This window comes from Phaethon aethereus (genome assembly GCF_964289735.1).
Source record: "Phaethon aethereus genome assembly, chromosome: 17".
NCBI lineage: Eukaryota > Metazoa > Chordata > Aves > Phaethontiformes > Phaethontidae > Phaethon > Phaethon aethereus.
This window is the reverse complement of record NC_138593.1, coordinates 8928845-8956671: the sequence shown is the minus strand read 5'-3', so window position 1 is coordinate 8956671 and position 27827 is coordinate 8928845. Positions and strand designations below refer to the sequence as shown.

The window sequence follows — 27827 nt, the reverse complement described above, 5'->3', positions numbered from 1 at the left end:
ACCCCTACCAACTCATCTAATTCTCATATCACTGTACGTGTTTGCAGGGCAATGCTATGAGCTGTATTAGTAAAATGGAGTGAATCTTACAAGAATAAAGAGTCTGGGAAAGGGTTCCAGTGTTTTTGTTTGGTTAACCTGGATAATTTCTACTGTTCAGTTCACAGCTCCATAAACAGCTGTAGCAGCACAGCTGACAGGGCACAAACCAGACATAGAGGCAAAACTGAAAAAGCCCTGAACTCAGCTTTTCTGGCAAACAGAATGTTCAAAATCACTGGGGATCATAATAGCATGATTGTCCTCACTCACGCTATTCCCTGCTATTTTAATGTTGTGATTAGGTAGTATTTTGCCATTTTCCTCATTGGTTATTAATCTCTCACCTTGGTTTCAGTTCTCCTCGTGGTTCCATCTTCAGAAGTGACAACAGACACATGGGAAGTGGGAGTGCCTGGGTCTTCCTCCACAGTAACTGTCTCTTCCACCATTTCTTGAGGCTCTTGCATCATTGCTATTGATGTTTGGTTACTGGGGCTTTGTTCCTAAAGAAGCAGGTAAAAAAAAAAAAAAACAAACCCAAACTTTTAACTTCTGCCATCATGGTATAACTATTCTATTGATTTCAACTTTCTCAATTTGAAAAACAGTTTACCCAACAACTTGCAAGTAGAGATTCAGAGAAGGAAGTATTTACTGTCTCAAAAAAGCATGCTGCAACTATGCTGGTACGGCTGGGCTCAGCTCAGTAGGTGGAAATCATGTGAAGCATCTATCAAGGATTTCATATTTATAGGCAACCTACTACAGACTGGCAGACTACCTCCTTATATTTAACCGTGCTTTAAGCTTTCTCTTCAATGCCTAGCGTAGGAGGAGTGGAATTTTCGTCTGTAAAAACATTAATTCTCTTCCACAGTTGAACAGGGTCATTGGCTTTCAGAGCAGTTAAGCTCACACACCATTGAAAGTTTATTTCCATTTGATAAAATACACTCAGCTGCAGCCTACAAAAGGCTATAATACATCCAGATCTTCTATTAAACTGACACCTTTCTCAAACTGTCCAAAACAGTGATAATTTTAAAAAATGGATAGCTAGAGATTAATAGCTGAATTACATGAAATGCTACCCTTCTGACATCTTTCCTTCACCAAGTCCATGAGATGTAACTGGCTATAAGCTTATTTAAAATTTATAACAGATAGACAACATGAAGAAACACTAAACAGAAAGAAAGTAGATCAAAGGCCAGTTCTTGGCAGAGATACTGCCCAAAGAGAACGCTTCTGCTTTTCACCAGCACTGATGTCTGGACTTTCCTTTCCTTATGCAATTGGGTGTCTCAGCACAGAAATCAGAGAAGCCTTCTTTTGGTAGATGAATGTATTTCAGAAGTTTCACAGCAAGTGGCCAATAAAGAACTGGCTTACATACTGAGAATGATCTCGGATGTCAGATTGTGTCTTCTGCCCACAGCTCCAGAAGGGAAACTAACTCCTGGGACAAATATACTAATCCCTTCACGCTTTTCTTTAAGATAATATATTCTAACTGCAACTCCCTTTTCCCCACCCTCCAGTAAAGCTCCTCTCTAAACAGAAGAATTTACACAATATTGCAATACAGTTAAGACTCAGAACTTATATTCATCTTCATGCAACCCCAGCCTTGCCAACAGCAAAGAAACCAGTTAGATGTAGAGATTTTTTCCATTACACTTTGTCCCTGTAAACCTCATCATCATCTCCAAGGCATCGAATGCCAAAACTGCTTCAAGGTGGGATCTTCTCACTCCTCTCACACATGCATATACATACACACATCTCATCCATCAACCTCATTTCTAGCTGCATCTTGAGGTGACTGCATGAATTTGAAGAATCTAGAGGGGAACAGAGTCGTAGAGGCAAACTCTGCTTTGTGATAACAAACCTGAGGAGATGGAAGGTGGAAGGAAATATTTCGCTCTTTGAGCTTTTGCAAAACTTCTTCTTTATGGAAAAAAATGAAGTATCTCTTTGTATTCAGACTGCCTGTGGGCAAAGGAAACCTTTAGAGCTGGGCACTTATACATGAGCAAATTGCAAACTAGAGCATATTGACTTTAAATGAGCACTGCACTAGTTTTTATGCTCTGGCTGCTTCTAAAATGAAGATTCAGGGAGATACGGTACAGATCTGCATTCCTACAAGAGAAAACTATTGTTAGCAAGAGACTGCCCTAAGCATCAGGAAGAATAAAAGCTTGCAAAGTGCAAGGTAGATATTCCAACACAGACAACTAACCAGACAGCATCTTCTTGTGTCTTCCTTCTTACAATGGGAGCTACTGAGGACAGCATATGAGCAGTGAGCAAAGACGATGGCATATCATCCAGCTTACTCTTCCTTGAATTAGCTTAAGGATGTAGTTCTTTGATCTCCAAACCCAGTACTTGCTACACATTGCTAACTTGGAGTTGTCACAAGCTAACATTAATGTGGAAAAGATGCAAAGATTTTGGTATTTGTTTTTAGTTTCCATCATTAAGGATTTTAGGTCATCACGAATTGCAGAAACTGGGACACATTACCCCTTTCAACCATCTTCCTTTGTGCTCAGCTAAGTCAGTATTTAGGACTCTCTTCTGCTAAATACATCCCAGCATCTCAGATTCCAAACATTTGGCAGATAAGCCCAATTATTCAAAGTAAAACACAAGCTGCCAGGTAAGAGCTGGAACATGCTCTCTAACGAATAATCCTACCAGTAGTTCCCTGCCTGCTAGAGGTAGGTAACTCCAGTTTAGAACAACATGCACTCCCTCATTTACCTTGCTGAGGGCTTTCAAAGCAAAAGCAAGTAGACAATTCCTCTTTTCCTACCACACTGGCCAAGACCCCGTGGTCCTTCCAGTACTGTCAAGCAAGAGTGCGTTCCCCAGCACGAGAGGGATCTGCCATGCTACAGCAATCACTGTCGTCAGCTGAGCATCTGGGAAGACGAAATCTTAAGGGAGCTTCTTTCCAGTCCTCTTCAATGGGAGACCATCAGGATCCTTGATAGTTCCTGAAGTTTGGCTTGCTCCTCCTCCTGGGACCCTCTCTTTGAAACACTCAAGGCACAACAGCTGAACTATAGAAATTGTGTCACAGGGAGCATCAAGGACGAGCATCTCCCTGAGGGATGTGGTGCTGAGGGGGATCCTTCGGATGGCTGGGCAGGGTCCTCTCTGGCTGCAGCCCACTTCCACACCACCCCAGCGAGGTGAGCAGGACAGACCTAACATGACAGCCAGGTCCAACCAAGAGGCAGTATCACAGTGATGGGGGACGCTGAAGGTCAATCTGGAAAGCAAATCTGCAGGTCAGGGTTAGGATCAGGTCCAATGATAACCAGGCAGGTCTGCAGTGACAAGGCAGGTCTGAGTCAGGCTAGGAAGTCAGTCTGCAAGTTGATGTCTGGATCAGTGTGGTCCACGGCCAGGCACAGGCATGGCTGTAGCTCAGCTGGAGACCAGTATTCTTCCAGCATGGCCCGAGCATGGACTGAGGGCTCAAGGCTGAGCATAAATAGAGCTCCCAATTCCCTGGGCGGAAGCCCCATGTGAAGCTGGTCAGGGCCACTGAGGTCTGTCAGTACTCTCAGGGCCCTGAGGGATCCCACAGACCCTCTAAAATGGCAGCAGGAATTCTCTTGCAGTAAACACACACATATCAAGGTGATACCCCCCCTTCTGCCCAGTTGCTAAGCATTAACCATGAGGTCCCTTTCAAATAATAATGTTTGGCTCCTTCCAAGAACAAAACACCACCAAGTTATGAGAACAGATTCCAATCCACTTATTGCACAGGGTGTCAGTAGTCATGGCTTTTCTCCCTGCTTTTTTGAGTACCAAATTAATTCTATCCTGTTGGTCTGTGCCTGCATCTCCAGCATGCTTTAAAAAAGCCAAGCTATTTAAAAAGCAAAACAACAATCAATTTATCCCCAGCCTGTAAAAGTTAAGTGCAGATGAAACAGCTAAAGACCTTGTAAAATAAGCAAGAATCATAAAATAGAAGTGATTCTTTTTTTGTTAAAAACCAGAGCGATTTACCATTTAGGGCACATATCTCCTAAGGCTTATTTTGCATTAGAATACTACAGCTTCTGTAATCATCACCATTTCAATTCCTAGAGTTATATTTCCATCAAAGCTGCTATTTTGTATCTTTTTTTAATAAAAGAATAACCTCCCCCAGGAGGATCAAACATCATACTTTAAAACAGTAAACAAAGTTCTTTATTCTCTGCCTATGAAACAATTTAAACCACTCTGGAAATAATATGGAATTGCAGGAGACTATTACTTCCACTAAAACAGTCCCTCTTCAAAAATACTGAAAACATGCACATCGAAAGCATCATTCTCCCAGAGATGCCCTTTGTTCAGTAGATCGCTGTGCAGGCTATTCAGGCTACTATCAGATACCAAATTTGAAGGTTTTTGCAGAGCACAAAGGCTGGATTCTACACCAGTGGACATACTTGTCCTCAGTCGACCCCAGCACAGACAAAGCTCAAGTGTATCAACTCCTGTGAAACACATTACAAGTCTGGGCATAATTAATGGCATTGGACAACAATGCTAATTGAATTAATTGTGGATACTCTCTCCTCCTCCTACTCTTTATTTAAATTGCTTATTAAAGCTTCAATCTCTGCGAAGCATGAGATTATAAGTGCAAAGCAGGCAAACATCGGTTCTGTCAGAGTCAAGTCTCAGGCTGACTTTCTGCCTCACTGGTCTCCTTCCAACTTCGGCCTGCACTTCCAGCTCAGTCATGTCCTCAAGCTGTTATTTGCTGAAGGCATGCGGAAGAAAAAGGAACACCAAAAAAAGGCAAGTCTGCAGGAACACATCAATCCAACAAGTCTTGAGATAGCCATGTTCCTGGTTTGAGCATCAGATTGATAACCCGATAGGACATCAAAGCGCAAGAAAATCACTGGTGGAGTCTGAACTTGGTGTATTTGTGGCAGACCTTTCTCCAATACAAGATCCAGCTCCCCAGCAGCTGCAGACTCTCAAATCTGATTATTATCACATTCTCCTGCCTTTTCAGAGCTCCCTTTCTTTCACCACAGCCTGAAGATCGCTGCTGTGCTCTCTGCCCCAGATTTGTCCAGAGAGTTTTTTGTGCACCTCAGTACTGCAACAGCTGGAATCCAAGCTAACCAGCATATGCACACCACTGAGCCTGTACCACCTGAGAGGCAGCCATACAGGGGACTCTCTTACTCTCTTTAGATCATGCTTCAGGAACAGAGAAACAGGTAAGCCCTCACATACAGCAGTGTTTACACTACTGTTAGGCAGGGCACCTTCTGGAAAAATATGGAGGCCTTATTTTCAAGGACTGCCACACGCTGCACTCCTCCAGTTCAACAAAACACAGCACGGTCCAGGCCTTCAGCAGCAACCACAGGTGCTCAGTCACACCTATCCGAACTCTTCACCATCAGGGGAAACTGCTGCACAGCTGGGATCAAACGATGACACCTTTTTCAGGCAAAACAGCATTGGAACAACGAAAAGCACACGTACTACCCTGTACTGAAACCCAGGCAGTGTGTAACACTGGAGAGAGAGAGATTGCAAGATAGACAATGATTTTAAGATGGGTATACAGAGATACCTGCTTTGCTGCAGATAAACCGATCTCCACTTATTAAGCCTACTTCTCTGGTTAAATGTCATGTGAAATAAAATGTGGTTTTAATATATATAAATATATATGTATATATACAATGGATTCAGCTCACTTCAGTGTGAACCCAAACACATTAACCTGTAACAGGCTTCAAGCTCTCTGTTCAAGCCCTCACATAAGCTCTATCCTAGGGCTGGTCAGTTCAGAACATAAGGAAAATGTTAGCCCTAAATGAAAGCAGGCTGTCCTGGCATGGGGTGCCAGAATGAACTCAGCCACACACCACAATGCACTAACTGTTTCCTGAACACTTACACACTTCCTTTGTCCTTTAGAAACACACACGACAAGCGCCTAACAAATAATGCCAAGAGCTTTTAAAGCACGAAGGTTAAAAAGGAACATTTAAGCAACTGAAAAAACTCTCGACTACAGAAGTTTTGAAAAGCCACAAAGAACAGCTTTTTTGCAAGCAGGCATGGCAATTCACCATCTGAAGGCATCACACCTTTGAGGGAAAGCAAGAGGCGGAGGTGAAGGAGAAGGAATCAAAACCCAGACAAGGCCTGTAGTAGTAATATTCATCCCTCAAGTACTGCAAAACACACTGGGGTTCTGTTCAGCCACGCGGTAACTGCCCATCAACAGGGAAATCTACAGTGCTTGCCCAACGGTCAACAAAGAGGACTTTTATGCTATTTTAAACAATCTGAAGTGTCTCAGTTAATGGAAGACCGGGCAATTGGCCCTCAACTATTTCTAATTGACTGGAATGATGGATGAAGCTAAAGGGAAAGCTGACCCACTGAACTTTTCCATAAAAAGCTAGAAAACTGAAGGAGATTGTAAACAGTTTATAAGAACGAGAAGTGGGAAAGGCAGAATCCCAGAGGCTTTGCTCCTCTCAACCTTTTCTTAAGTTGTTTCAGACGAAGGAAAACAAAGAGCTTTAACTCAGAACAACAAACAACAAAAAATACAGGGGAAGGCCTAAACAAGTAGGGTATTTTTCCCATGCTCTCCTCCCCTTTCTCCAGTAGCTACTTAGCTCTGCCATGCAAGCTGGTCCTTTGAATCAGAAAGGGCAATTTGTCACTTTGACAAGTAAGACGTTTCTCAGGGCTCTGCATTGCCTTGCCTTGCTTTTCAGATTGACTGGGTGTTAACCAAAGATGTCAAGACATTACATCTCAGTCAACTTCAACAGATGCAATAATATGTACGTAAAACTTAGCTGTTAATCAATCCCACTACACTAAAGGTAATGCTCAGCAAATCACACATGCCCATTGATTTTCAAAACAAAACAATCACTAGTAGCTTTTGTACTGCAGAAGGGCAATACTGCTGCAACGGGATAGAGCAGACTGTTGGCCTCAACAGCTCCTAGGAGGGAAGAATGAGGACACACATCTTCCAGGTGGGGAAATGGATGCATAACAGGTTCAAATCATAGCATTTCTCTTCGGGCAGCTTAGCAAGGTATCTAAAATGCACAATAACTTAATTCTTCCTCTTTAGTCAAAAAGAATAGGAGCTTCAGAGAACAGTTCAGATTTTGCACAGACAAAATCACCTCCTTGGACATACCCAGCTCTTGCCACCAACTTTGCAGGGAAATTACATCAAGCACTTTGAGAAAGTATTACAGCTGGGGGATGAATCCAGGTTCAGTAAGATCAAGCAGTAAAACAGAAGCATAAACCATTATTTTTAATATGAAAATGATAAAGATAAAAAAAGGAAAAAAGCAAGAACACCTGGCACACACTGTCAGGGCTGGCCCTGTTTCTCTTAGCTGTCAACAGCATGGCTAGTGTTTATCTGGCAAGTTTGCCCACTAGGAAACCATACTAAATGAGCAGGAAATGACTTGTTTCTCACCAAGATTTGTACAGAGAGTTCACTGTGATTTGCCAAACTACCCCCCAAAGACAAACACAATGCAAATCTACATGCCTAATCTTTAACCAAACCCAGAACAGATCTGACTTGCTTCCTCTCTGGAGTCTTTCAGATGAAATCACCAAGGCTAAATGAGGGAGATTTTTAGTGGGATGAGGTTACATCATGGATCACAATTTTCCAGCAAGCTTTTTCCTTCATCCCCACCTGCTGCCTCTACAATGCTGGCATTAAGGGTGGTGTGGGATGACTCATTTGTACATTCCTTTCTGCAAGACAGGCATTCAGCTTTTGTTTTTTCTTGGCCCCACGGAGTTTGGGTCATAAATTAAACTGATGCATGTATGACTAGGTATCAAGTCCACAAACCTATATACACATAGGTGTGAGAAGTACAAGTTAGATCCTTCATCTAAAACAAAAAAAGAACCATCAGTTTGGCATAGTACAGCAGCAAGTTTCTTGATGCAGTCTGCATGTCCCAGACTCTACCCCAGCCACTTAAACACATCACCACTGCATTAAACCAAAATCTGCCAGACCCAGCCTGTCAGTTTTAGGCTAACACATGCTCACCTACTTGCACTGCTACAAAACTACCTTAAAGAATTGCTTTTTTAACTTCAAGGCAGATGTAAACCATCTCTGCATTCTTTGAATTACGACCAAGACTGGAACATTATTTGGGTGTCCTAGCAGCCATATCAGATCAGTGTTAAACTAATCTCCTCAGCCACCCACAATCTTGCCTGCAGACCTGAACTACACAACAAAAATGCTTTTTGTGGCAAAACACACCGCCATAACACTAAAAGCAAAAAAAAAAGCTTTTATAATCTTGAGGGAGACAGAACAAAAGGACTACTGATGAATTTTTAAGCCTGCATTCCAAGTAAGCTGTTCCTTAAATAAATTATTTCTCATTCTAGGGAATACAAAGTGATTGACAATAAATCTAATCACTCTTCTCATGAGGAATGTGCTTGCCAGTGTCTCCCTCTATTAAGCACCAAAGCAGGTTTGCTTGGCACCAAGACAGCACAACTGCTTCAGTCCAAACAGCTCCCCAAGAGATTACCCATGTGAAGTCACATTCTAATTCTTCCCTCTGCATCTCGTCCCCCTCACTACCAGCCCCACAGCAATACCCAATGTCTAAACAAAACATAGCAGGAAACGTGTGAACGGCCTCTAGCAGAGGCCTGGCTCTCAGTATTATGTAACCCCAGAAAGCAAAAATGTGACAGCAGGAAAGAAACTGTGCGGGAGGTCTCTGAATGACTACAAGTCCATTTGAACAGCAAAAGACACAAACGAGCCAACAAAGCCAGAGGCCACCCCATCTGCTGTAAATCTTCCAAATAGAAGAGATTCCAGCAGAAAGACAATTTTCCCAAGTGTAATGCAGTTACTGTGCTATTTCAACTGCCCGAGAGAGTTCACCAATGCCTCCCCACCCCCCCCATAGTCCATTTACTTCACTCATTCTCTGTGTATTTCATAAGACTGAGCTTACAACTACTACTTCTACACGGACGGACTTCACACACAGACTAGAAAGACAGGAGGTACACTTGCTAAGCCAGTGTTCAACTAGCCATGAACAGTAGAAAGAGAAGAAAAAGAAAATATGAAAGAGAGCACTTGGGTATTAGTGAAAATGCTGAGTGATAACATTTCATCATTTCTATTTGGCATCTGCATGGTTGCTACTGGGACAACCTGTTCAGCTCTGCTATCCATGGCTGGGGAAGGATGTGGATACGCTGCAGCGGGCTCAGAGCACAGCTAACAGAAGAGCTGAAAAGACAGATCAGAAAGGTCTCTCATCCTCCCCTAAGGTTCAAGCTATTCACCTCAAAGTGAAGGTCAAGGGGCAAATTGATTATAGCTCAAGTGCCTAAAGGTGTAATGGAAATTTGATAGAGATCCCTTCAGTCTCAGAGATAAAGGTTTAACTAGTCCCAATGTCAGGAAGCTGAGGGCTGACAAGACACACACATTTTGTTTTAATTTTTAGGCAGCAAGTATGAGTGGTGCAAGTAAGAAAAACATACATGCTAAATTTTTCCTAACCACTTAATAGGCTGGACTTACTTATTTTTAAGAAACATGTTCCTATTTCATCTGAAACCTGATAATGGAGAGGTGCTCATGTGCATGCACACAAATACTCCTACTTGACTGCTGCATTGCTCTGAAGATGGTTTAGTCTAAGAACAAACTACTTAAAGCTTGTGAAGGACTCCCCCCAGCTCACCCCCAGCAAATTAAAGTTAAATGCAATTAAGAGATTTTTGTCAGCCAGGGAAGGTGCTAATGAAGGTTTGCCATTCAGCAATGGAAAACCATTGCTTAAGGAGCTCCCTCTCCTCCCACCAGTGAGCCATGGTGAATCCCCTTCTCAGCTGGGCCGGCAGTACTTCGCACAAGGCCACGTTGTGAGTCAGAGCATTGTGTCAACTGAGAAACCACCATCACCAAAGTCTGAGACTGTCTGTCTCATCCCCTAACCTTTGCTATCTACAGCATAGCTCCAAAACCTGTTGTGCCAGCGTAACTGAGATGGTTGCATAATAGTAGGGACCAGTGACTGAAGGAAAGCAGAAAAAAGAAGAGATGAGGACCATTTAGTCAGGCACTGTCACCTAGAAAATACACAGGAAACCACTGGGTCCATTCAGTGTATAATAAGAATGCTAAATATTGACAGTCAGGCAATTTAGCAAGGACTGATATTACTGCATGGTGAGCATGAACCTCAGAAAGGAAAAGTCATTTAAACTAAGGTAGAAGTCACTTGCTCAGGGTTAAATATCTTCACTAGTAAAGTAAAATAGCTTTCAGTTTCTTAGTTAAACATGTTTGGCTTTTTTCCATTTTACATCAGCTGTGGATAAGTGTTCCACATGCTTGCTGGAAATACGCACCTTTGTGTGACCACTCCTATTGGCACTGTGTATACAGTCAGCACTTTTGGATTAAAGCATTTGAACTGTAAAATCCAATCACATTTGCCACCCTCCCAGTTATTTACATAGTATCTTTTTAATTATTATTGCTGATATGCTTTTGTTTGGCACTTCACCATGGAATTCAAATATGATACAGATTAAGACAAGACGCAGCCCTAGAGCCAGCAATCTAAGTCACTTTCAAACAGGTTCTCAGTGGGCTTTTTCAGAGCACCATTTCTCAATTAAACACACACAGATAACAACAAAAGATCATACAGGATGACATTAAGGACTTGCTACTAACGAGCATCAGTCAGAAAACTAGATCCATGCTCTGAACGCTGTGCTTCCCTCCAGTTGGCAAGATAAGCTGCAAGATTGCTGTTTCAACCCATGGATAGGACAGCTGTTGTTTCACTCCCACTCCTTGTTGTCATTTTATGCCAGGAAAGGGAATCTTTAATTTTTCCAGAGGAGCCTTGCCAAGCTGAGGCTGCAAACAGGATATGGTGTGTTAGTAAACTTCTAGCCAGCTTGCTCATACACCGGCCAGAACTCCTCCAAGTGCCTTATTCCCTACGTACATGCCGGCAGCAGCCAACTACCTTGCTTTCACGCAAACCTGCCTCCTGTGTTAGTGTCCCCTTGTTATTCAGGATTGTACAGGATATGCCATTTTCACCTGTTCTGATGGAGTATGTGGCCTCCAAGTACCCAGCCTTGCCTTCTCTCCTTTATATAGAAGGAACTGCTTCCATAAGACCCACCTCTACTACTAAAATTTTGGCAGAAATTAAACTGGTTCATACAGTAAAACTCCCCTAAGCGCATTAGAGGAACAAAGTTCTCCATAAAGCACCAGCAGTCCTTGTATCATCTATATACAGAGCTGTCCTTCTCAGAGTTCAAATGAAGTTGTTTTATTTTTCTTCCAACTCTTCACAAAGAATCAAAGAATCAGTCAACCCACCCACCTTTTTTTAAACACTTGGACAGACTCAATCAGTACAAATTTAGCAGCAGCGAGCCCACCGCCAGCGATGAACACCCTGCCATAAACACTGTTCCTGCCTCCAGGACTCACCCTAAGCACAGCACTGGAAACATCCTCAGAAATACACACTATCAGGGTTCATTTTCCTTTCGTTTTCAGCTTTTGGGTTTACTCTGATTCCAAGAGGAGAATGATGCCTTTTAATACCTTCCCAGAGTCCCCAGCAACACAAAAATATCTCAAAAAAGGTGCTGCTGAATCCATGAGTCAGATTTGCTAGTCTGGACTAACCCATCATTCACAACAATGTTCTTAACAAATGAAGACATCCTCAAGAACAGTCTGACAGAAATCCGTAACATTGTGCAGCTTCACTTGTTAAATCAGACAGTACAATAGCTATCAACAGACAAAACATAAGGATAGAAGAGAGGAAGTTTGGCAGAAAGGAGATGCAAAAGCAACGCTGAGAGCCAAAAGCACACCGAGAAAAGATGGGCAGAGGAGAAAAGCATTACAAAATGCACGAGTCTAACCAGGGAGGGGAAAAAAACCCACAATAAAGCATGGCAGGGAAAGGGCAAAACAGGAAAAAGATGAGAAAAGACAGAATCCCTAAATGGGAAGAGCAAGTGCCATGTGAAAGCCACTGATTTGGCTTTCACATGAAAAAAAAGCAGTAGGAAAAGGGGAGTAGGAGGAAAGTATGAGAGAAATATTTCAGTCTTTAATTTCATGTTAACACTGCTTTAAGTCACCGTATAAATCTTTTGATGAATAGTAGCTCTCTCCACACACGGCAGTATATTAAGATTCTTTTTTAAGGCTTCCAAACAACACAATATCATTCTTTGGCTTTTTATGTGGTTTGCCTAGACTATGTTTTTGCTGTTAAGCTCTCATTAGATGCGTATCTTGTACTGGTACTTATTGACAGGGAAGAGATTATAAAATACAGGAAACCCAAATACAAGCCCACCATTTGATTTTATGCACGCAAACACGCACAAGCAAGAACACAGTGCCTTGCTTGTGACTTACTAATACTTCTATATACATTCAGGGTGAACTGACTGCACCTGAACTGTTCCATACTGGCGTGTGAGCAATTCATTTAGCAAAGGACAGAAAAGGTCTTTTTGAGACCCTCCTGGAGAGCACAACTTCAGATACATCACAGCCCATCTCCCACACTGAAAGCTCACGTGCCAGCCACACCATTTTCTGCCTCCCAGCAGGCTGGCGCATGGCATCCGACCCATGAGTGTACAGGAACAGGAACAAAGGAACAACACAAAGTACGGGAACAACACAAAGATGGAGACAAATTAATAAATCTTGCTTACAAGGGATGACAGTTAGCAAGTCAGGAAGGGCAAATGTAAGACTCTAGCTATTTGGGTAGAAGACTAAGATATCCGTCCTGAACGGCAAATTCTGTCAAACACCAATGAACACTTCACACACCACAGGCAGAAAACTAGCCTGATTCTACACTTAATTCAATTATCCATATCAACAGTGACCAAACACATCAGTATTTACAGCTTCCCACCATTTAACAGTTCACACATGCAGAAATTAAATCAACTTCTGAATAAGGAATCATCACCAACTCTGATCACAGAAAAAAAATCCAGAAAAATATTTTTGCCAAGTTTAAAGTGACTACAAGCTCGATTTAGAAAATTAAAGGAAAGCTAAGGATAACTGCATCATTCCCTTAAAAGCCACCCAAGATATTAGAACAGGCTCTTAGTATACACCTAAAATGTGTTTGGAAAACCAGAAAATACACCAGATAACATGCTCTGTATACCCTCAGCAGTAGATATTACAGCTGTTCTTAATCCTAGCTTTGTAAACCTTGTAGACATAATTCATTGTGCTTTTGGATCCATAATATTTTGCAAAGCACTGCAGTTTGCTGGCTTATAAACATGCCCTGCCAGCTCACTGGGTAGACAGATTTCTGCTGACTTCACATATCATTTCAGTTGCACTCATCAGGGATTAATAATTTTCCCCGCTAAGAATATACGCTGCAAGTACTAAGTAGAAAAGGTTATGTATGTGTCTGAAAGATTGGTGACATTTTGATATGTGGTATTTGACTATACCAATAAAGACATTAAATATCAATTTTACTAATGAAAACCAGGGTCCTCCATTAAAAAGTGAAAAGCACATAAACAGCCCAGAAGTAACTGAACACTGCACAGCAGTGCTTAGAGCATTGAATCACAATCTGAAATAATCAAATGACTTATTTATTTATTATTCACTATTTATAGGTGTATTCAGTGAGTTTTTCCTTGAGAAAGGGGAAAAGGGCTTGCAGCAGCTGCTCTATCATACTAATTTATACATGACCACATATATTTAAATATTCATAAAAGATTCTTTATTCTCAACTAATTAATTTAAAAAATCTCCAACTTTTTGACAAGCTGCTGAAGTAAGTCCTTCCTCTAACCCAGATACCTGCTGCACTTTAGAAGATGAGACATTTAAACTCGGAGCTCTCTACTTTCTCTGACCCATCGTGAGCAGCCGTGATCATATCGAAGTGGCACAGCTTCAGAAGGAGCGCTGGGGAAGGCAAATACAAGGCTACTCCTGGGAAATACATCTCTTCATCCAGCATTTGTGTCCAGCTCTACTGCCTCCATTCATTCTGCCAATCATTTACAATACAGGAAAACAGTCAGATTGACAATTAATTTTATCTGTAACAGAAAGTCAAGTTGTCCCCTACTAACAATGTTTTGAAAATCCCAAAAGAAAAACTGACAGCAAAAGCCACATAAATACATACAGCAAACAAGCACTGAAGAGGTACTTCACTATTTCTTTTGTGAAGTTCAAATAGGATATTTAAATTTCAAATCTTTTGGAAACCCTACTGCTTTTTAAAAGCCTTGTCATCATGAACACATTTCACACCCATAACTTCTCCAAGTGGAACCAAGATCATCAGATAAGCCTCTGTATTGTTTGCAGATTTTCATGAAGAAATTTCTCCTCTTTTTCACACAGTTGCACACATACCACAAGAATCAAGACCTTTTTTTATGGAAGAGTATTTCATACAATAAGAAGAACCTGAGAAACCATAAAGGGAGACTAACTTAAGCATTTTTGGCTCAATCCTCTACCAGTAAGGTCACATCTCAGCACGCTGCCAATTCTGAAGCACTGCCATATTTTGCAATGAAGGTGATTTTCCATTATAGGGTATTTGCATTCCGATAAAAGTTTCTATCTTTATACTCAGCAGGAAGTAAGAATACAAATCCACATAATTAGTTTCATGGAATTTTACACAGTTAAAAAAAAAAACTTCAGGACAAATCACTGAGTGAATTGCTTCACGAACATTACCTTCACACCTGCAGCAACACCATAGCAGAAAAAATCATCAGTGAAATCCATTGCTTAAAGCATTAAGCAGCATTTTGCAGTTTCAGCAGTCAAGCAAATTCAAATGGTCAGTAGCAAATAGCTTTTGTAAACCATTTATATCTTGTTACCACTAAAAAAGATTCACAAGAGAACTAATTCACTGTCAAGACCAGGTGGAAAGATTTTTTAAGATCTTCGCCATCAAATCACCATACTACAACACAAGCATTAGTTTACTATTCTCTCTCAGAGCTATATGATCTTGACGACAGATGAACGTCCTTTTTTCTAAAAGGAGATAAATTAAATGGAGGGTTGTAATTCAGCTGAATTGCCCTGCAGTGCCTATTAACTATTCAGTCTACAATGCTCAAGCCAGCGCAGTACCACATACAGATGCAAACAAACCTGCTTCACATTAAGAGGAAGGCACGGACAATACACTACCCATTCATGCAACAGCCCTTTTTCACAAGCGTATGTATATGCTTCAATACATAAAACGGCTATATTCAGAGCTGGTAATTCCTCATGCACACCACTGATGAAGTGTGCTTCTCCAAACAAAGAGACCATAGACTGCCGGGAGCTGGCCAGACTCAGCTAAAGCAGTCCACAGGGCAGTGGTGAAAACCGGCATGTGTTGACATCAGTTATATGTGAGAACGCTGGTGGCTGAGAGACAGCTTACACTTTAACTGCAGTCTGTTTTTCTAAAAGCCTGGCAGCAGTAGTCTAGAGGAGGCAGTCCCCAGCCTATCAAGAGAAATAACAAGTGACAATTCAGGAAAGCATGTTCACTATCCATTCATGCATGCAAGCAATCTTGGGCCAAACAGCGGATGTGCTAAAAGGTTTTCCCCAGAGGAAAAGTATTTATTAATTAATATCTGCTGAATTAATTGGCTCCCCATATGGTCTGCTGTGTTTCTAAGTCTGCAGCCCTTACCGATATTACTGAATGGTGTCACATGTGGCGACTACTCAGGTAGTTCATCAGGACAATTCAGTCAACCCAAAAAATTCACTTATGTTTTTCTTTTCACCAAATTCAAAGTGTGTCCATCTATGTAGAAGTAATTGAAAATTAATTTAAAATCTCCAACCCATATCACTTAAAAAAAAGCCAACACATGCTCTTCAGACACAAGTGTGGCATATAGCAGAAAAATAGAAGGAAGATGCTTATCTGCAGCCATCAGCTCACCTACTGGCCCATTACCTGCAGTAACCCTGGTGTTCCTTTCACACGCTAAACTGTTACACTCCTCACATCAATCTATTCCCAGTACCTGGTGCCACTACTACCCAACTAATCTTTACATCCACCATATCCTCTCCTCCTACTCCCTTTCATCAGTGCAAGAGAGGTATTTTTGGATTCTGACTACACCTGGCACAAGTCTGTACAGTAACATAATTTTTCCAACGTTATCAATCTCACTGAGACACTTTATTCTTCACATCAGTGTCAGCTGGCAGGGTCTACAACTCCAGCCATTCCTGGTAGTCATCCTTCGCCAGCCTGTGTAAGTTCAGGCTGTAGTAGCAGAGGAGGGACAGCAGTCGTACAGCCATTCTCTTGTACACACACGCTAGCACAGGTTGTGCATTCTCATCCATGAGGACAAATTACTCACCAAGACGTTCCTCCTCAGCTGTGATGCCACCTTTTGCAACCCCTCTGGATGCGCCGACACAGTGCACAGGCCAACAAAACCCTTTGTCACATTAAGGGAGGACAAGCACCCATTATGGCAGGCTCTCTAACAGATTCAAAGGCCTTTGATGTTTATTTAGTCCAGGTCTCCAATTTCAGCATTCCCTCATGTACGCAATACTCACTTAGTCCGATCCAGAAACTTGAACACCAACAACTATAATTACCACACCCAGTGGTGAACTCGGCAGCAACAGCATCCATGATGCAGACCAAGTTAGCTGCCCCGGCTCCCTTTCAGAAATATTTTGAAGTCAACATCTATAGTCGAAAAGTACTGTCCCAGCTAAACTAAAACACTGCACTCCAAGGTGTTATTACTGCACCACCAGTACACCACCACACTGTCTACTGCAAGCTGACAGGCCCAAGGACCAGATGTCTGACTGCTATTTAGACAGAAACTGCTCTCGCAACATCAGAAAAATCCTGGGTGCAGCCATACACCATACTTAAGACCTCAAAAAAATTAAGCTGAAAACAGCCTAGCTGTAGAACTTCAACAAAACAATTCTACTGCAAGAAGTGGTTAAAGCACGCCACGCAAGAAACTTCTATTACATTGTACCATTTCAAAACTAGCTTCCTACAGAGGAAGGGGCCGCCAGGTCGTCCTGGTAAGAAACAGGGGCTGTAGAGAGGCTTAAAAATCACATTCCTAAATCAGAGGCGGTGCTAATAATAATTTCTTTGCAAGTACATAATAACTAGAATAAAAGTTAAAGCTACCTCCAGAGAATAACGTTTGCTGTGAAGCAGGCTGCAAATGGGAGTCACCAGGACCTACGCTACCTGCCTGGCAAATGTATTTTCATATTATACTGGGCATATGACAAGCAAGACTTTTGAAGTGATTGGTATAAAACATCAGCACACAATGCAGTGGTTAGGAATGCAGCAAATAAAAAAGGTGGAAAGACTCCTCCTGTCTGGGAGAGTTGTTTCTGAAAGATTTGCAATATGCCACATGAAACTAGGTACAGCGCTTCACCTTTCTGAGAGATGGTAAATCCCTCAAAGCTATAAACCGCTCCTCTTTAATTCAGAGTATCTGCCCCATCCAATGATTAAATCCTTTGACATTTCATTTAGGAGAAGGTATTTCTCTTCTGGATGCTAGTAAAAAGTACATCACAACAAAAGTGACAAATGTTCCGTTTCCAGCCACTCTGATACAGCACAGGCCTACACGAAGGATTTGAAGAAGCGGTAACCACACTACCCACAACATCATGTCAATACAACCTCAGTAACCCCCTTGCGTACAGACTGAGCTGTTCCTAGAGGCACCTATTTGCTATTCAAGGATTCAGGCTTGAGGGGATCTTTTCCGTGCACTGCACTTTGTCTTGGTTCACTACCCTGCATGCAGATATGGAAGATTTCATAACACATTTGCTGTCCACCTGGAAGACATTAATGATTAATTTCCAAGCAAATTAAATATAGACAGCTCTTGGGATTTCCTGTGTGTCTTCATTGCTTTATTTGAAGAAAAAAAGGAACAGAAACATCATTCAAATCCAGCTAGAAATATTAAAAAAATTGCAGTATTTTTCAGTCTCCGCATAATAGCTGGGGAGTCAAAGGTTTTAATCAAAACCCATGGATTAGGAGAAATGATTTCAAGTACATGAACTGCATGCCAGATCAAATCTTGTCTTCTGTCATACAAGATAACCATCATACAGTGGATTAATTTGCAAACATTATTTTAACTGGGTTTGGTGAAGATGTGATTTGCACTGCCTAGGAGCACAGACACTGAGGAGCACGCAAGGACTTAGATGAGGTCCATGCTGAAGGAGGCTCTGCATGCAGGGATGACTCCGTTGGTGCTGAAAGGTTACATCCCCCATGCCTCCCCACCCAGTCTTTTGAAAGATGTCACATTCATTGCTTCGTGTCTGCAGTGCAGCTCTGGGGAATGGCTAAACACAGCCCAAAAGGCAACCGACAACAGAAGCGACACACACTCTCTTCGTTAAGTGCCAGTTCAGACCCTTACAGACAGCTCTTGCTCTAAAGGTGTTTCAGAGGAGCTAACTTGTGCAGGCCACGAGAAGCTAAGGCATCTTAACTGCCAGAACATGAAGGCGTCTGACAAAGGGAAGGGGGAAATACCAATTAGGGATTAGTGAAAAGGAAAGAAGGCACAGCTACATTTTCATTTATCTATAAATCCATGGTTTGTGCAGTCAGTGGAACCAAGCCACTTGATTTAGATTTACCTCACCTATCAGCCTCTCTGCTCTTGAAAAGGAAAATATTGTTCAGATTTTTCAAGCCAGAGTTAAAAAGAACTTCCTGCAAAGATCTCCCCAGACAGAAAGCGCTAGTGACTTCTTGCAAGATATAAATATACCAAAAACTCTCAGAAAGTTTCTGACTCCAACTTTTGCTTTCACAGTACAGCGTGTCAGATGAGTTCTTGATGTCTTTTGTAGTTGTACATTACCTGGAGGCTGACTGTAGGAAAAGATACAGTTACAGCTTCTCAGAGTAACTTCTGATACAAATACTCTGTCCTGAAGGAAAAACGATGCTCTTTTGAAATAAAAGTACAGCACTGGTAAAGCAGAGCAATTACTCTGGAGTGAAGTCACTTTTAATAATAATAAAATCCATGCAACAACACTGTAATTTATAAAATTTACACTGGAATAGACTACATGTATCAGCACAGCTATCCTAAAATGTCTGCCTTTGCCCAAATTCACAAGATTTTTTTCTTAGTAGAAAGGCTTGCAAAAGGAATTCAGGAGAATGAGAGCCTTTGACAATTTTATAGATAGAACAAACAAAGTATCAAAGTACTAAGACAAAAAATAATCAAGAAGCAGCTTTATGGTGCATGCTTAAATGCCTGGTTTCCTGCCTGAAATTTGCCTCCTCATGGAGCGATCCATGACTACAAATGACAAAAGTGTTTTTCCCATCCAGTTACCATTCCAGATCTCGGAGATGTTCTGGGAACAACGGGAGGTAACAGTCCTAGCAAAAAATAGCTGTATGACTAGGGAATGCAAAGTACCAAATGGCTGGACTGTTTTAATAAGGAAAGGCTAGATGAACACGTGTGACAGAAGCACTCACACATCACATGCAAAAACAGGAAAATAAAATTGCCTTAATTGATCTGATTTAACATTGCTGAAAACCAAATCACAGCTAGGGATTTACTGATAACCTTCTCCCAAGATAGGCTTCACACAACAGCTGCATTCCGTCTCTCTGACAACACCTTTAAAAAGAAAGCCAAACCACATGTAGAGTACATAACAGCAGCGTCAACTCCCAGTACCGGTCTGTGCAGTCACAGTCAACTTCCTAAGTCTTCTTCCCTTTGTTCTTTAAAAAAAGTAAAGAAGAGGGGGAAAAGATCACATCTGTGACATACCTTAAAGTATCAGAAACTCGGTCAGCTTTTGCAGTAACCTGAAACACTCCTCTGAATCCCCTTGCATTTTCTCACAAAATACGAGTCTTGCACAGATAGGATGCTGTATTGCAACAGATAAAGACAAAACCCGCAGAATTGAGGTCAGGGGTTTACAACACTGGTAACTGCTATTAGTGGTCACTGGGAGAGGCAGTGGGCCACACGTGGTGCGTGTAAAAGAATGAAAGCTAAAGCAAACAACTTGCAAGTCTTGTTATCTGTACAGGGCAAGAATCGTAAAAGCGCGCAACATACAAAGAGACTATTACGTTTAGCTAAACCAACATATGCTGATCAGGGAAAGACATTAGAACACTGGCAGAAGTCCCATCATGAAAGATTTCCCATTTAGGATCCAGTCACCAGGTGTGAAGTATTTGGAGTCCTACAGCTGACTAGGGGTTACAAGACAAACCCATGAGCATTCTAGTGCAAGCAGCTGTGCTGACTGATGGCTCAGGCCTAAAATCATTTGAGGGAAAAGAAACAGCAGCTCAGAGAATGGCAAAAATGTAGACCAATTTCTACATATACTCTAGCTGTACCTGGAAATTTGTGTTATAAACTAATTAAACAGTAAATCATGTATCAGCATTTGATGAATTGGTGATCTCTACTACTGTATCAAAGGACCTGAGAATTTTTTGACATTTAAGAAAACCAATAAAGTATTATCAGAAGCTGCATGTGAGTCACTTAGAGTCTCTGATGTTCCTCCTCTAAAGGGAGCAGACCATTGTGCTGTCTTTCCAGTGAAAGCCACACTGCGTTTTCTCTTTGTGGTATTTCTTCATTAAAAAGAAAGGGGAAAAAATCCTTTTCACTAGGACGCAGCTAATGGTAGAATGAACTACCTCATTCATCTAAATAAAGCCAGCTCTAAAACCTGTAATAAACATTTAAGTGTCTACTTTGTTAATTATTTCACTGTTTATCTAATTCATTATGAGCATCTAAATAATAAGCTCATTCAGCATAAGCCAAGATCAGAGACATTGAAGACACCCGTTCAGACTATCTAACCTTCTGCTCATTGTGGGTCTGTCCCCTGCAGTCTCATCAGCAGCTTTATTGGGTTTCTATCCCCCTTGAGACTGTTCAATCATTCCACAGCTCAATACAGCTTTATGAAAGCTTCCTGTGTCTCTTCTAACATCAGTTCCTCTATAGCCTTTGTGTGGACTTTTGGGATGGTTACCTCCAATTTTCCAATTTTATTTCAGGAAAAAACTTCACCTTCCAGCATGAACACGGACAAAATTCCCCAAAGGAGAGAACATGTGAACTGCTGTATTATTAATCCACTTTCCTTTTACTCACCTGTTGAATTCATTACTTTGCATATAGCTGCAACAACTACTGTTCCTCTGAAAATGAGGATTTCTACAGATACACTGTAGTAGTGCTCACTTGGGAAACAAGTGCAACACACCTTTGAGAGGGCACAGGGAATTGCAACTGCACCTCCCACATGCCCGCCATTATATCCTCCATCTGCTCCCTTTCAAAAAGGCATGGCACTTGTGATTTCCGTGAGAAAAGACATGGCGCATTTCACCTTTCCATGCTTCATTTCAGTTTGGAATTTATGTAGCTCAGAAGATAACTACACCTTTCTGGCAATTTTAACCTATGATTAAGTGTACCTCAAATTGGGGCACTTTCACCTTTCCTGGAGCTGGTAATTGAAGTTAGCACACATACTGGTCTGAGAGGTTGTATTAGCAGTTCAAACACTGCTCTCTTCCACTCCTGAGGAGTAATCAAATCTTCAGGTAGAGTGCAATAGCTGGACACTTGGAGAAAAATAAAAACAGGGAAGTGACTGCGAGCCTTTTACTTGGTGGACAAGCCCATAACAACCTCATTCCAAGTGGCAAAACACAAGTGGAACAAATCAAAACAAAGTCCCAGCCACACTTGAGTTCCTACTAAGGGAGTGGTGTTTTCCTCAAGTGTTTCCAAACAGCAGTCAGTGTGGGTGGGTGTGGGGAGTCAAAGCCTTCAGTACAAACTGTTTATTTAAATCACTCCTTTTAATTGTCCTTCCACACATAGCAGTTTTTAGCCATGGAATCACTCCTGCTCTGAGAAGGGGTGAATATGTACCATTGTGACTGTAATTATAGCACAGTCACTAACACCAATCTCTCAGTTTCTGAAATAAAAGCTTCTTAGGCTAATAATGAATTAAAGCACTAAAAAGCTGTGAAAACTGATTTTCCATTTAGCAGTAGTAGAGGAACTGCCAAACAGTCTACTCTTGACTGTTTACCGAGCACCTGAAATGATGCTGATCATTACCTCCAGCAGGCACCAGGGATGTTAACCTGAAGATTTAGACAGGAGGCAAAAAATGATATTGTAATATAACCACAAAAATGCAACTGTGAAATGTATGCAAGCTTTATATAAAACAATATGGTCTTCTAAGAAATTACAGTAATTTGGGTGCAAGAAAGTGAGAAGACTTAAATCTGGCCAAATACCGTTAGGACAGCCAGGGCGAATTTACACAGCACACCAAATGCCAATTAAAAATACTACACAAAAGCCAAAAATCTCAGTCTGTAAATTTTTGGCTTCCAACTGCTGTGAAGGTACATTTTTTAGAGCAGTTATGTTGTTAAAAAAAAAGCTCTTATGCACATACACAATTCTGTGCAGAACTTTGACTTCACAGTGAAGGATGCAGTGTATGTTTAGGCCAGCAGAACCTACTTGACTAGTGTCCCAGAGTTAGCCCTGAGAGGAAAACTCATCTAAGCATAACTCTATTAAATGAATGTGGCTTCATTTAAGTCAAGAGCCAAGTCTGGCTCATGTAGCCAATGCACAATTAAGTATCAGGCAAGCATAATGTTGGAAGAGAAATTTCTCAATTGAATGTTATAAACCAGAATAAATAAACCACAGTGACAAGATGCAGGACACCTTTCATCAAGAAGCCTCCCTTAGCTATCACCTATACTGGAACACCTAAGGCACAGCTCTGCTAAATCCATGTCATCACAACAGTACAAATGAAGGAACACATTGCTTCTGTTAGGATAAAGCCATCAGAAGAAAACAAAAGCCGGAGGAAAAAAAATAAATCCAACTGGAACCTTTTACAATTTTTTCTTGAGTGTTATACTACTCTCCCCCACCTCTGAAATGGTTCAGGAACTCACACAAACACATTCAAAAACACATATTTGAAAAGACAGAAGCATATAACAGAGTTTGTCCTGGAGGCACAAAACAGAACTGGGTCAGAAAATTGGGTAACATTTGACTTCCTCAGGCCAACACAATCAGGCAAAAAAAATGAAGTTGTGATTGGATTATGGCCATGCTGGCTTGAAGCAGTTATCTCTTACACTCACTTCAGTACAAAATGCCTTGAGCAATAACACTACCATGTTCCACGTTTTGAAGAGGATGTGCTTGGTTTCACCCCTTCACTTTTGCACATGCACAGCATCCGTTCTTCACCCGAAGAGGAACAACCGTTCATAACCTTTTCCTGAGCTTAACTAAAAATCACCTGGTACTTGTCAACAGAAGCAAGAGCAGCCAAACACCATCTTAGAGCAAGCTCTTGAACCTCCTCTCTTGCAACACCTGAGTGTGCCCAGGCAGGTACTGCCATTCACGTTACACCATGCAGTGGATATGAATGAAGCCCCAAGTGTCCTGCTTCTCTCCATTTCAATCAACCCATTTTGAATACCACAAGTATCTTAATATGAAATGACTTCCCAGAATGATTAAGCCTGCACTGTTTCACCTATTCCAAAATTTACACTGCTTGTCTACTGCTAGAGAGAATCCCAGGGGTAAAAATTTTCAGCTCTGTTCCTATCCACTTTCTCTCTAATGGGCTTTCTGGTCCCTTCTTTTTTGTTTTTTACTGTTCTCTCCTGTAGGAAGAAAGGAGGTAAGATTTATTCCCCCAAAATTGTTGAATCAATACAGCTGAATACAGAAAAAAAATAGCAGTGGGAGGGTAGCAAAAGTGGATAAACACAAAGGTGAAAGCACAAGGGTGGGACCCCGCTGGGAGCCAGCGTAAGAGCTATTAACACCACGCAGTGAAAACCATGTTTAGACAAACCCTGAGGATACACATCTGGATGGTATTGACAGAACTGACCTTGCTATGAAGTAGGGACAGCAACAGCTCTCCAATACTGCAGGAGATGTCCCAGGCAAAGGCCCTGTTTTCATTTGTATTGTGTAACTTTAAATAATTAAACCACCTTCCAATAATATTTTACAGTTCACAATCACCACCTTCTCTACATCCTGAGAAGTTCAAAACCAGCATTCTTTTTAAAGGCTATTTATTTCACAGAAGAGGAAACTGAGGCACAGACCAGTGACAGATTCTCCCCCAGGGTTTCAGTGCCTCCAGTTATGCTGAGCTTGTGTGACATGTTAGTTGTCAGCAACAGCCAGTAAGTGGGGCATCAAGGGCAACAAGGGCATCAGTGTCTGACAAACAGACTTGTCTCTCCCATCACACAGTTTTTTAAACTTTTCAGGCTACTGATGAGTTAGGCTGATGAAGTTTATTCTTTTTGTGCGGCAGATTTTGTCAAATGTCCCACAAATGGAAGGTTGCCTCTGGAACTCATTTATCAGGAATTTCAGCAATGCTGTACACAGATGTTGCATATCACTTTAAGCTCCTGCTAAAATTCAAAATGTTGCTGCACTCAAATATGAAGGATTAACTACAAGGGACTTTAAATTGCAGAACTCTCATGGCAATGAGAATATACCAGCATTAAACAGTGAAATGCCCAAAGAAAAAACTCTACGGTCCTCTGAAGTTCACTGGCATAACATGCTTGGCTAGGGCCAGTCTTTCCTCATCTTGTCCTCTTCTCCTCATCCTTTTCTTCCTTCCATTTAGCTACAATTCAGATGTTTTTGCTAAACTTTCCTAAGCGTTCCCCATGCCAAAAGCACTCGCTGTCCTCAGTATCTTGTCAATTTTCTTAAATTCTCAACATCAGCTACCATTTCTATAGCACTGCTGTTCTAATCTCCTTCGATATTTTCAAACAGCATTTTCTCTCTCTGCTTCTTTATTGCCCATCCTACCTTAACGTCTGATGCCCAACATCCATCTCCTTCAGTATGTGCCTGAAGCACTCAGCCTCCCATTTAGTAACTCTGAAAAGTCAGCTCTTCGACCAATACATCAGCATGAGCCATTTCTTCCTCGCCTTTCACAACCTTTTACAACCATCAAATACAATTCACAGGGGCTCTACCTCAGAGTTTTTATGACCAGCCCCTTTCAATCTAAGGCATTGGGCCAAACTACATAATCTCATTTATTAGTCCTACAACCTACTGTCCATCACAGCCATTCTTAGCATAACTGTGTCTTTGTTCCACTGTGTTCTAGGGATTGCTCATTTTAAGAGAGGTATAGGAAACAGGACGCTGAAGTGGGACACCCGACTCCACCAGTAGCATAATGGACAGCCTTGGGTTAGTGTAGAGCAACTAACCCAATAGCATCCATCTAATAGACATGTTTATCTTCTTTACAAGAAGCTTTATGACAAGTGTTCAAGTTCAGGTTATCTGTAGAGTCTCAGTTCCAATTCCACAAAGCCTAACCTCAGTTTTTGCCGGAAGTTGCCCTATTAATAGCAGCTTCTTTCCTCCTGGGAAGTATCAACACAATCATCTCAGATTCTTTAATACAGGCTAACAACAAAATGAGGCAAACAGCAAAAAACAAAGGAGACAACAATCAAAAGACAAAGGAGACAATCTATCTTAGAGAAGTTCTTACCTTTTAGTTGGCCAGCAAGTGAAAACTCCATATCTACAAAGGTAGATCAAGTGTTTCAGAAACACTCCCGGTCCCACATTTCTTGTTCCTACACACTGAGAAGCCTTTTCCATTGGATTGAAGTCCTTTAGCTCAATCTCAACACTAATACGAACTTCTCAAGTATCTTCTCCCATTGCAGATCATCTATGTGCTTTTTAAAAACTTTTTTCTCAGAAAAATAACAAAGTTCTCCTCTAGTCTCTAAACTGAAGCCATCTCTAGAGAATTCTCCCAGCCACGTGAACATGAATCCTGCTTAGGCTAACAGCTGGAAAACACAGCATCACTCTTTAGATTTTCTAGTCTTACAGCCAATTTTGGCCATCCGTTGTACATGCACTTACATGCTTCTCTTAGGAAGTCTCTTCAGTCCTTTTTGTAGCTCACCAGCTCACTCCTGCCTTTACTTTATAGTGAACTTCTGGGGAAAACTCTTTCTTCTTTGCATCCTTGCTGCTGATTTGTGTTAATTAATCAATAGATGTGGTTCAACAGAAGCAATCATGGCACTAGTCTCACCATCTGCTGCACTGGTGAGGCTGGCTTGTGCAACAGGATCTGCTTGGCAGGCTGCAAGGCAGGCAGCCAAATAGCTGCTGGTCTAACAACATCATCATCCTTCTCTGTTAAAAATACCACATCCTTCTCCCACAAAAACAGAGCAACTGTTCTCCAGCTGAGCCATCCAAATCACTCTACTACCTTAGCATGAAGATATATCCCAAGCTTTGAAACAAAATGTTTCTGCCTTGGAAGGATGTCAGGGGTTGCACACAGAAACCTACCCGAGTATTTCCCTGTGTTGTCAGAAGGCCAAGTACAGAACAGCAGTCAGTCTGACAGGCTAACAGGCCAGTACCAGCTGTCTACAGCAAAGAGACATTTTGTTGGTCAAAAGCGTAGCTTTACAAATAAGTAATTTATGTAGTGGTTGAATGATACCCATAACACTTCTTTCATTTGATGCAGATGAAATAAATCACTAGTCCTAGATTTTTTTTCAAGCTTCAATTTTTTCTTTCTAGTTTAATGGGCAACATTTTCATAAGCACCTGAGTTCTGCTGACACCCAGTTTTCCTCCCACTAGTGTTACCAGATGCTCACCCGGAAGGAATACAATCCTTTAGAGTACAAAAGCATTATGTTGCTTGTAATAAGCAAAGAAACCTTAAAGTAATGAGAAATTTCATCTCCTATGCACAGGAAAGCATTGAATAGGGCAACCATGGTCTAAGGAGGTGATAAAAGATGGAGCAAAGCGTTTTAGGACCAGCTTCCACAAGGGCAGCTTATAGTGACTTGTATGCACAAGCAAACACGTGGCTAGCACCCAGCAGTGTGAGTGTAAGGATACCTTGTGCTTCAGCCAGCTTCTGTATGAACACATCCAACAAGCAAACCACTTACTAAAACACATAATACTCTTTTGATGCTCTTAAGCCCATAGGGGCCAGATTCCTCAATATGGTAATACAAAAATAGTACAGAGGACAATTCCCTTAACATGGTGGATCAAGATTATACAGTATGAAAATCCTACACTCTGGATGTTTTGTCCTCTAGTAACACAAAGTACTTTCCATCAGGACAAGGGCAGTCTTTCAGTAGCAGAGTAAGATTTCAAGGCAGGGCGGAGGAGGGGGATGTTTTCAGTTTCTGAATAGAAAAAAGCATTTACAGATATTATTTTGAGAAAGGACAGCTGAGACCAATTCTGTTGTATACTTCCGAGACTTCTAAAGGACATTTTATAATTTCAAGCCAAAGCATATCAGTCTATCATGAGGAAGGAAGAGGAAGGAAAGAGGAAAACAGTGTAATTTCCCCTGCTCATCTCAACACGTATCAAGTAAGCCTTTCAATAACCTCATAAAAATGGGC

At 41.4% G+C, this 27827-nt stretch overlaps 1 protein-coding gene across 1 annotated transcript in view; it reads right to left on the bottom strand.

Moving 5' to 3' along the window:
• The window catches only part of ARVCF (ARVCF delta catenin family member), a gene marked incomplete at both ends in the record, with an annotated part of 165429 nt that overhangs the window by 91985 nt on the left and 45617 nt on the right, over positions 1-27827 (bottom strand). Inside the window, one exon of the mRNA XM_082007844.1 lies at positions 387-545. Within this exon, the coding sequence (XP_081863970.1) occupies positions 387-545 (159 nt within the window). The remainder of the gene's footprint in view (positions 1-386; positions 546-27827) is intronic.